General features: G+C 39.2%; 1 protein-coding gene across 1 annotated transcript in view; it reads right to left on the reverse strand.

Moving 5' to 3' along the window:
• The window catches only part of Cdk19 (cyclin dependent kinase 19), a 136,995-nt gene that overhangs the window by 45,628 nt on the left and 79,403 nt on the right, over positions 1 to 11,964 (reverse strand). The window contains exons 3-4 of the mRNA XM_050137963.1: positions 4,626 to 4,736; positions 2,552 to 2,692 (exon numbers count right to left, since the gene is read on the reverse strand). Of these exons, the coding sequence (XP_049993920.1) occupies positions 2,552 to 2,692; positions 4,626 to 4,736 (252 nt within the window). The remainder of the gene's footprint in view (positions 1 to 2,551; positions 2,693 to 4,625; positions 4,737 to 11,964) is intronic.

An 11,964-nucleotide genomic window follows, 5' to 3' on the forward strand; every position in this document is an offset into this window, starting at 1 on the left:
ACGTAGCTGCTAAAGGAGAAAGATGCTAGAACCTTACTGGTAAGCCATAGCCTCATAGTGATACATAGACTAATAGAAATGGGTTAATTTAAGATGTAAGAGCTAGTTAGGAATGTGCCTGAGCCATTGGTCAAACAGTGTTGTAATGGATATGGTGTCTGTGTGATTATTTTGGTCTGGGTGGCTAGGAAAATAAAGCACGGTCTCTATTTACAGTTACAGTCAGCTGTGAGTTGCCATGTGAGTGCTTGGAAGCAAACCTAGGTCCTTAACAAGAACAGCCAGTGCTTAACTGCTGAGTAATCTCCAGCCCCAAGCTTTAGTATCTGTGCTGAGCCTTGAAAGACAACAGTACATTTAAGTATATAGAGACAAAGTATAATAATTCAAGGAAATGCAAGCCATTAAGGCAAGAAACCTTAGGGCAGTACAGGAATAACCAATATTAAAAAGCATGCAGCAAGGGACAGGATGGAGGGGTGTGTAAAGTAAACATCTGAAGTCATTAGAGCTATATCCAGCAAGATCCTGAAAACCAAGTAAGAAACTTAAACTTTACTTTTTCTAAGATTGTATTCCAAAGTTCCTGAGAGGCTAATAAGTGGCTAGTAGGTCTATGATGGACTAGAAGGAGAAAGACTAAAAGAACACAAATGCAGAAGCTGATATCGTGATGAAAGAAAGATCTAATATATCAGGGCCTGAGCAAGGAAGGAGACACAGGGGATAAAATCAGATGAGTAGAAAAGGTATCAGACATGACAATGTCACACTCTGGATGTAAACCACAAAGAAAGTCTGTCTAAAGGGTAGGTCTGTTTCTCTGCAAGGAAGAGGCTGCTGCCAAAACCAGAAGAGAGGAAACTAAAGGAGAGCAAAGTTAAACAGGAAAAACTGAGTCCCAGTCACACTGAATAGAACCAGTAGGCATTCAGATCACAGTATCACAAATAAACTGATAAATTCTTCTACTTAGAACAAATAACTTTGTAAAACATGAGAAAAACACTAACTCAGTCCTGAACAAGATTCTCACTATTGGTTAAATGTGATCAGAACCTTAAAAAAATAAAACCTAAATGCTATCTATGTATGATTTCAAAGCAATCTCAAGTACCAAAATGAACCACTTTAAAACATAATGACTAATGGTAAATTCAAAACTGGAAATTTAGAAGATTTAAAGAGCCTTAAAATTCCTTTAAAATGCTAAATTAATGAATAGTGAGCACAAGGTCACTATTATTCGGTTGCAATTCAACTACAATGTCACAATAAGAGGAGGTCAAGGCAGACTCCAGGTCTGACTAACAAGGTACTAAAGGTTACCAACTACATCTCTTTATGTATTCCATCTTTTCTGTAGCAAATAATTCTCCTCAGTTAATAAAGCTGGAACCTACCTAGACTAACCCTAATCATTTCTGGATCTAAAATTTGCAAACTTAAAAAAAAAAACAAATTATTATAAAATCACAGAAGGGGAGGATAACACTTAAAGGGTAAACTTATGAGGATATAGCTATCCTATGTACTTATATTCTTAATAAATAAAACATGAAGAATCTAAGCTGAAAAGGAAATGAGTACTTAGCATATAATTTGATTAATAAATGTTTATTATATATATTCTGAATTAAAATATAGGACCAAACATTTGCACTGTGACTAATTTGTCTAATAAGTATGTTCTAGTTTTTAAATGCATTTATTCATTTTCTTATGGTTTTGGGAGACAGGGTTTTTCTGTGTAACTTTGGAGCCTGTCCTGGAACTGGCTCTGTAGCCCAGGCTGACCTCAAACTCAGAGATCCACCTGCCTCTGCCTCCCAAGTGCTGGGATTAAAGGTGTACGCCACCACCACCTATTTATTTAATAGTAAATAGTCATTTATTTACTATTAATTAATGCTGGTAATAACATTATTTTTGCAAGAGGTAATGTCATGATCTCAGCTTAAGTCTTAAGGAGAAAGAAATGAGAAGGCAACCTTCATTATTAGTACTTTTATATAAAGAATAACTGAAGTGAAATGCACTGGCTTTACATGTTAACTGAATAGTAAAATTATACATTACTATTTGTTTAAAAATCACATTGACACTTTATGGCTACGGATTAATTTAATGGAATAACAGACATCAGATGTTTAAAGATCATCTTGGTTGGTTGGTTCTCTGCTATTTTAGACAGGGTATTGCTATGCAGCCCAGGCTGGCTGCAAACTTACAATCTCCCAGCTGAGTATGGGTTACAGGTGCACACTACTGTACTCAGCAAAGGGTAAAGGGAGAGAAAGAAGAGGGGGTGGGGGTGGGGAGAGGAGGAAGAAGAGAGGAGACAGGCTCACTCCGCCTAGGCTGTCCTTGACTTCATGGTAATCCTCCTACTCCAGCTTCTCCTGTGCTGAAATTACAGACAGCAGCCACCAGGCCATCAGCTTCCAGTCTTTTGATTGTAGGTTACAGGTAAGTTTTTATCCCTCCTTTGGCATGTATTTACAAATTTGTCTTAGCTAATGTTATAACTGTATGAAGAGGAGCGACTTACCAGGTCTCTGTGAAGCACCCAGTTTGCATGGAGGTAATGGATACCGTCGAGAATCTGGTAAAGCAGCGACTTAACCATAGATCTTGGTAACTGCATGGGCTTTTTATTTGCTTTTGATGCACGGTGAAACTTAATAATATGCTAAAATTAGAAAATAAAACATACTGTAATAACATAGTCCGCTCATATCTCTGCTAAAGGTAAAAAAAAATCAAAATCAAAATGCTCTGTATTTTACAATGAACTTTTTAATTAATGATACAAAAATTTCTGAATAATAAGGTTGTCCAAAAAATGGTTTTGGGGATGAATGTGACCATGTTAATGTGGATCTATAATGGTCAGATCACATGAAAACACTAAGATTTCCACTAAATAGCCTCAAAAGGGAAAAAGAATTCACACTTACATGCCTAAGAACAGTACTGGTAATATTCTGTGCAAATGGGAGAAGAAAGAATGGCAAACTGTAAATCCTGGCTGCTACATAAAAAGTCAGTACTTAGCCGGGCGTTGGTGACGCACGCCTTTAATCCCAGCACTCGGATCTCTGTGAGTTTGAGACCAGCCTGGTCTACAGAGCTAGTTTCAGGACAGGCTCCAAAGCCACAGAGAAACCCTGTCTCGAAAAATAAAAAAAAAAAAAAAAAAAAAAAAAAGTCAGTACTTAGTATATTGGATAACATCACTGACAATGGATATATCTGAATTACTGGGAAAGTACTACCTTCTCTAGGCACAAAACAATGTGGTATGTTCCTACAATTTAATATTACAGAAAGAAAGAAACTGGAGAATTTTAACAACTTGAAATAATAATTGTTTGATCTCAAACCTGAGACAAACGGCTGAGGCGTCAATAAACAGAGGCCATTTTCACATCACGCGTTAAATGTGGTTATAAAAGCTCTGTAGTGCAAGGGAGGAGATGCTACAGCCTCCTCTACTCCCACCTGTGCCTCCATCAGATCCCACTCAGGCCCTAACTGCTGAGCCGCAGCAGCCCACGCAACTACCCAAGTGAGCTTTATCATTATCAAGTGAGCTTTGTAGAAATAACGGAGGGTTATGACAAATGGGGAAGAAGCTTGCATTTTGAGATGGGCCCTAGGAAGCCTGGGATAATGTTAAACTCGTGCTCAAGAAAACCTCAACTCCTGCTTCTGCTGCTTCCACCTCTCAAGGGATTGAATTACAGGTATGCATTATCATGATAAGCAAAACAACATTTAAAAACATTTTATTAATGTAGTGTGTGTGTGTGTGTGCGCGCGCGCGTGCTCGTGTGCATGGGAAACAACTCATAGAAATGGGTTCTCTCATTCCACCGTGTGGATCTTGGAGGAATCAAGCTCAGGTTTTTATATCTGGGAGCAGGTACTTTTTACCTACAGAGCCATCTACCCAGCCCTAAAATGTAACTTTTATTAAGAAAAATTTAAGAGAAACAGTGGAAGCTCTCACAACAGCTCTCTGACAGCATGGACTTCAGAAGACATTCCAGACCTGGTAAGCCTGTCCAGCTATTCTTATATTTTCTCATTTATGTAGAAGGCACACTATAACATATTAAAACAAATTTATCCATAATTTAACTGTCACATTTGGATTTTTGGGGGTGCAGTTTTAGAGACAAAATGTTTTAAATGCTCTGGTTCTTTTATGTATTGATAAGGCATTCTAAAAACTATGTGCATAGTTTTATTTGTAGACGCAGTTTTAAATATCAAGATAGGGTAAGAGAGCGACTTTCATTTAAAACCTACTCACAAGCATACACTGGATCAACTTGAGCCCTGTGTACTCCACAAAAAGGAACCAGTTTTCACTGTGTATGTCACCAGACTGCCGTTAACTGCCTGCAGAGAACCAGTCTCTTATGCTAGCAAACTTCCTCAAGGGAAACTTCCGGGTCTAACAGATACTGCCTTTTTAAAGCAACATTTACTTCAGCTGCTCTGAGCTGCAGTGAACAGCGAGCTTTCTTTCCCATGCATTAGTAGGGCATTTTGCCTGCATACATGCCCCTTACCTACAGAAAACAACCCTTTGGGCAGAGCAAGTTTAAACTTACCCAAAGGTCATGTTCTGCGTAGTCAAACAGCAGCCACACCTTCCTGTCGCTGTGAGAAAGGAACACCTTCTGCAATGCGATCACGTTGGGGTGCTTCAATTCTCTCAAAAGCTGAATGAATGCAAGACAAAGAAGGAGATCATGACTCATCATCAACAAGCAGGGGTTTAGAAGGGAATTCTGCTCATACTTGAACAGATTTTTTGAATTTGAAACAAGGTCTTACTATATAGCCCAGGCCACACTTGAACTCACTATCCATTGCAGTGTACACCACTGCCCAGCTTCCAGATGAACTTTTCAAATGTAAAAGTGCCAGGTGAGCTGCATGAACGGGAAAACGGCTTTCCAGTACCATCGGTGGAGAGAAATTCCGTCAGCACCTTTCAGATGCCTTTCTACAGCACGCGTGTGTGCATGTGTGCATTTCATAAATAGGACAGGTTTGAAAGATGCGATGTAAAATGATAAAGTGAACACTGCACCACTAACAGGAATTAACTGGGTCTGGGGGGATCTGTAAACACAAGGACCTGAAATCCGATTCTTAGAACCTGCATTTTAAAATGCTTTTTGAAAAAGTCAGTCGTGGTACCAGAGTGAACACAGGCAGATGGTGGGGTGGAGGCTTGGCGGAGGGCTGCCCCTCACTGGCCGGCTGCTTAGCCTGCTTATTGAGTTCTAGGTCAGTGAGAGGCCTCATCTCAAAATAACAAAAGAAAGGACTGAGGAATGACACCCGAGGCTGCTCTCTGGCTTTAACAAACATGCACATACATGTACATATATGTGTGTGCGCGCGCACATACACACACACTCTACACCCCTCCCGAAAAAGGAACTATATTAGATCCATGTATACTTTCTTTATGAAAGGATTATCTTCTTGAAAAACGGAAATGACAATTTATATCCACCCTAGCACAGTATCAGAGCTCAATATATATTTCACAAAAAGAGGAAAGAAAACTTAAAATCCCGACATTTATCCACTCTAGCGTCTATGGGGCTTATCAGGCATGGTGAGTCTTGTGTGCGCTGATAGACTGGAGGTAATAAATGGCTGGAGTCTGGCTCTTGAAGGTCTCCTAAAATCATATATGCTAAAGTTCCCAGTCCACACCGATCTGGGAAGTAGAGGAGGAAGTAGGGCTGTCAGTTCAACCTCTGCACCAGAGGCTGAGCATTATCAAGAGGTCTCTGCTGCCTCAGGCACCCACGCTCTGGCTGTGAGGCACTGTGCTATCACAAGCCTTAGTGATTTAAAGGCGCTTAGTGATTTAAAGGCGCAAAACAAAGTGCTCCTGGATAGTAAAAAAGTTACAGATTCACAATAAAACAGATTCAGACACTGTTGGATAAATGTACGTAGGCTTGGGAAAGAGAAGAAAAAGAATATAAAGAATAAAGTTAATGTCTTAAAAAGAAAAAGGGTAAAGTCTTTAAAGAGACAGAGTACAGAAGTACAGATAGTTATAGATTAAGAGAAATAAAGAAAAATAAGCCACGTAAAAATGGAAAATTCACAGAGAGTCTGGATTATGTACATTGTGTTTTCTTTAAAATTTTTGACTGTGAAGGAGCTAAGTACAGAGAGACATTTCATTATATGGGCTGCCAAGCTAAACCAAAATGGATTTCATGAGGGTATTATGATTTCAGAATTTGGGTCTAAGGATATGATGCTTTGGAGAGGGTCTTCTTTTGTTTTTGCAGAGGATGAGACCCTGTGGATTGCATCTATTCCGATTTGGTATGATAGACCACGCCCTCCTGAAAGGTTGCTGTGAACACCCTCAAAAAATTGCTTCGCTCAATTGCCAACTGAGATGAAACTAGCATACAGGTTATATCATGAACAACCTAATTAACGACGCCCCTATTCAGCAGGAAGCAGTTTGGAGAGAAAAAACTACGCCCATGTTCCCAAATATTGTTTATAAATGTTCTTTTACATTTAAAGGGGGATATGATATAGATATGAATAATTTGCATTGGTATGGATTTTAAGGTCAATTTTGTTATATGTATATGTATTTTTGATCTTGATTAAGGTATTGTGATTGTGTAGTTCATTTAAAAATGTAATGTATAATTAGGAAATATAGGTTGTTAATGGATAATCATCGCTAATAGTTAAGCTTGTAGTCATGTTAATTAGATTTTCTAGATATATAGAGATATATTTCAGTTAGATAGGCATTCTTCATATCTTTCAAAGACTGCAGAATATGGCATTTAAAATATTTTAATAACTTAGGACTTTTCATGACAAGGAGACACGTCTGCTCCTGGCAGCACCAGCTACTTCAAGAGGAAGATGGGCATCGAAGAGGATCCTTATGGAGTTGGATAGTCATTTGGGCAAGAAACTGCTCTTGCCTGGACTGTTGCATAAACTGGACACAGAGAACCCTCAGAGAGAGGACTGCTGAACTTGCCTAAAGGTGAGATGGTCTTTCGGGGTTCCTGATTCATGAAAGAGTCTGCGAGACATTCTGCAGGACACAGCAGAAAATGACTGAACTGTCTTTGAAATTTCCTGCTTCATGGAAATGTATCTGGATACCATGGGCCTGTAGGCCGAAGATGGATGCCCCAACGGTACAGAGGAACTTTGGGTGACTGTCCAGGCAGCGAGATGTCTCTGTCATTTCTAGAGTTTTCTTATTTCTTGTTTACTTAGATAATATTATATCCTTCTGGAGTCTTTGATGGAGTTGAAGAATAAATAGTTATAGTTTTCCTTAGTTATGATAAGAGATAAAATAGATATAAATATTGTAACTGTAATTCTTACTTGATAACTGTTTTGTTATATGTAATTTTACTATGTTAAAGTTAAAGCCTTTCTTTTTTGTTTAAACAGAAAAAGGGGAAATGATGTGGGAGTGATTTCTTATTAATAAAGAAACTGCCTTGGCCCATTTTATTGGATAGAAAATTAGGTAGGCGGAGTAGACAGAGGAGAATGCTGGGAAAAAGAAGCTGTGTGAGGAGTCGCCATGGTTCTCCCGCTCCAGACAGACGCAGGTTAAGATCCTCCCTGGTAAGCCAGCTCGTGGGCTACACAGAATATTAGAAATGGGTTAGAACAATATGTAAGAGCTAGCCATAAGGAACTGGAACTATCCGGGCCAGGCAGTGTTTGAAAGAATACAGTTTCCGTGTAATTATTTCTGGGCATAAGCTAGCCATGCGGGCGGCCGGGTGCCGGGGACGCAGCCCTGCTGCTCCTATTTCAACACTGAAGGAGTCTGGAGGGTATTTAGCTTTGGTGGTCTCATCTACTTTATGGGATTTGAATAACACGAATGCAAATTACTTATAACCATGCCTTCTGCCCACATCTCTTCCCCCAGTGTCTAGGGGCTAACACAGGCGTGGTAACCTCTACTCCCTCTGCCTTCAACTCCATCTGCTCTTCCCAGAAACAGCAGAGGCAACAGTTAGGGGAAACAGGGGAGGGAGCTTACCCTAGTCTCAAATATCACCTCTGAACAAAGTCTTCTTTTACCCTAGTCTCAAATATCACCTCTGAACAAAGTCTTCTTTTACCCTAGTCTCAAATATCACCTCTGAAGAAAGTCTTCTTTGGCCCTTTCATTGCAATTTTTTGAAGTTATTTGTTGCTTGCCATTTTCCAATAATAGCAAAGCTGTTGTTGATTTTATATCCCTAGTGCTCAAATGGCACCTATGACATAATTAAGCACTCAATAATATTTGTCAAATGACTTAAATCTCACGAGCCTACCTGAAAACAACAGCTTTGTAAAATGCTGCTTTCTTTTGACAACCCATTTTCTATCAGAAAGTATTTGAGTGTTTTTTTTTTTTTCAATTAATACGTACGCCACTAGAAAAGTAACATAAGGATGTGCTTGTGGGCACCAGAAGCCACCATGCATGGTGTCTTCCTCAGCGGTCTCCACTTTTACTTTTGGGCAAGGGTTTCTCACTGAAAGTTCACCAGCTCAGCGTGCCAGCTAGCAAGCTCCAAAAGGCTATACAGCTCTGCCTCCAGCACTGGATTAACAATCACAAGCACCTGCACCCAGGCTGCTTATGTGGGTACTAGGGCTGCAAACTCAGGTCCTCACACTTGCAAGGTAAGCAGTTATCACTGAGTCATGCCATCAGCTCTCGGGGGTATTTTTAAGACCGGTTTACAAACAAAACCCTAGGTCCTAGATAAACATCACACAAAAGTGTATCGCTACCCTGACTTCGTGGCAAGCAAAAAGTTAAGTCTATCTATCATTATTCACAGAAGCCAGCAAACGGCACAGCAATCAACAACCTTAGTGTTCAAAGATAACAAAAATGATGATGATGGTATATCCATATATTATAGCTTCAGATACAGACACTAAAGGGATGATGGTATATCCATATATTACAACTTCAGATATATACACTAAAGGGTTTTTAAAGATTTTTTAAATTGTGTGTGTGTGTGTGTGTGTGTGTGTGTGTATAGCGAGTATGTGAAATGTCTGTAGGTGTCTGAGGTGAGAGGCATCAGATCCTCAGAAGCTGGGGTTATAGGCAGTGGTGAGCCACCTGATGTGGGTGCTGGGAATCCAACTCACATCCTCTAGAACAGCAGTGAATGCTCTTCTGAGCTGTATCTCCGGTCCCAGAAAAGACTTTAATGGGACTTACTAGTACATGTTGCGATATAATGTTTTAAACATTTAAAATGTGATATATTTTGAACATCTATAGAAATGATTTGTTTATAAAAATATATGGTAAACTATTATTAGTACTTGTTTAATAGTGTGAGATGAAAACCACATTTCTCTTTGTTCAACAAACATTTGCTCTACATGGTATCATGCAACTACAAATACACATTAGAGCCATCTAAACAGCAGTTCAGCAGGCTATGACTTTCCTAAGACAACACTGAAAGCTAACCTCTGTGCTAGATACTCAGTGTGCTAACCTGATAGCAATGTAACCTTGTGGAGAAGGTCCAATAGACACAGATTTTATCTAAACATGTGAGCATTATAAAAAGTACCCACTTTTTATTGTCCTAAACACACACACAAAAAAATCTAAAGATAGAGCTCGGAACATTTTCTCTAAAGCACTATTAAGATCTACCGAGCCTCAGAATTCTTTACCAAGCTAAAGATCCCAACGTGCATTTCTATTTTTACCCACACACTCTTTGTATTGTCTAATATGCTCCCCATTTCTATTTTTACCCACAATACCTTTTGTGTTGTCTATAATGCTCCCTAGGGTTCCAGACATTTTTAAAAGGGATTCTAAAATCCTTATACTCCAATAACTTACTTTTCTCAAAATAAAACTAATTTTCTATTCTTGTTTCATTTCTTTAAAATAACAATATGACTCACAGAGTCAACAAACTTGATCTTACATTAAAAAAAATTGCCAATGACTTTATTTTAGAAAGTACTGAGTAAATCCATTTTTAAAACAACATAATAAATGAAGCAATGAATTTTATAGTAAATTGGGAGAACTGCCCAATTTCACTGGGGAATGATCCTAAAAACAATCATTAATAATCAGCATTTGAAACTTGACACTTTCACGCCTTCAACAGTCCTTTTTGAATCTAGTATTGCAAAATCATATTAGGTGCACTGTAACCCTCCAGCAGGTGGCACTCATATTATGAAAGGGGTTTAATAAGCAGAGTAACCCAACTATAGTTCTAGGTCCCTCTTATTTTTCATGTGTTCACATACATGCACACACAGACACACACACATACACACACTTTAGTAGCGATGCTTAGGTACCAGCCATAAGCTCCAAAAAGTCAATGTTCCCCACAGCTACTTGTTACAATACAACATCACATAGGATGCAAAAAATACAAGTGGGTCCTGACTCACTAGCAGTATGATACAAAGTAAGTTACTTAACTCTTAGTCTTGTGGAAGATCAAGTTATCTCCTCATAAAACAGTTTCAGTAAGGAATAAATGAATGTAGAGTGATTAAGTATATAAACTTAATGCTTATAACAAATCAAACTCCTGACAAATTATAGTTATTACTCTTAATTACCATTACTTGCAAGAACGTTAAGACAAAAGAATGTGATGATCTCTGCAGAATGTATAGCATAAGATAGTATCTTGATAAAAACGGAGCTGTAGTTGTACTTACGTCGAAAAGGAAATAACCACCAAGAAGTGCATGAGCTACATTTGCTGGCTAAGTGTAGCTACCACCCACCCCTCCTCTGTCTTTACATCAAAAGGGGACCATCGTAGAAAACACAAATGGACACAATGCAGAGATCAGTGGGACACGGAGAGTCCCCGCAGAGAGAACTACGCCACAGCTCCTACATCTGTGGCTCAGGGCACATGGGGGGGGGGGATTATAAGAAGCAGAATACCAGGAGGCCCTCTGTGAAACAGTCTTCCCTAGGAATGGCTGGACAAACAAGATCCTGAAGTGACAGCATCGACAGGCATTTGAACTGGAGGGGGAAATGCTGTGGGGTCTACCTCTAGACAAAGAACAGGCAACTAACGACTGCAGGGAGAATCGGCCTGTCCAATTTAGAATGGTCAGCCCTGAAACCACACACACACACACACACACACACACACACCCAAAAGTGGACTCAGAAGGTTATATTTATATATATTTGACCATACACAGAGAGGGAAGCAAGGCGAGGTGTATGATAACAAAGCAAAAGAGGCTTCCAACTCGGGGGTGGGCATGGGAGAGGTTGGAAGGAGGGTACTGGGAGGAGATGAAGGGGGGAGGGGGAAGCGATGTAGTTCTACTGTAATTTCTTTAAGAAGCTAACCACTCAAGGCAGAAAGAAATAAGTCATGATGGAAAATGGCATATTTTAGGCCTCACAAAGTGCCTGAAACACTCCTTAACAGAGTCTATCACAATATTGTGGCTATTTGAAAACGATTTATCTTTCTACACAATACAAAAAATGGGTTCTTTTTTACTCTGACTTCAAGTTTTGCACATATTTCTTGAGAGCAATATTAAGTCAAGTGAGATCTAAAATAAATAAGTTTACATCTCCCTCACTGTGACAGGATATACATTTATTTAAGCATAAGTAAGCTTTCATTTTGGAAATCAGTGTGGTGGTTTCTCAGGAAATTCGGGATCAACCTACCCCTGTACCCAGCAATACCACTCTTGGGAATATACCCAAGAGATGCCCGATCATATGACAAAAGCATTTGTTCAACTATGTTCATAGCAGCATTATTTGTAATAACCAGAACCTGGAAACAACCTAGATGTCCTTCAATGGAAGAATGGATGAAGAAAGTGTGGAATATATACACATTAGAGTACTAC

The sequence above is a fragment of the Alexandromys fortis genome, unplaced genomic scaffold (genome assembly GCF_014885135.2).
Source record: "Alexandromys fortis isolate MF-2015 unplaced genomic scaffold, M_Fortis_MF-2015_v1.1 scaffold_14, whole genome shotgun sequence".
Taxonomy (NCBI): Eukaryota; Metazoa; Chordata; class Mammalia; order Rodentia; family Cricetidae; genus Alexandromys; species Alexandromys fortis.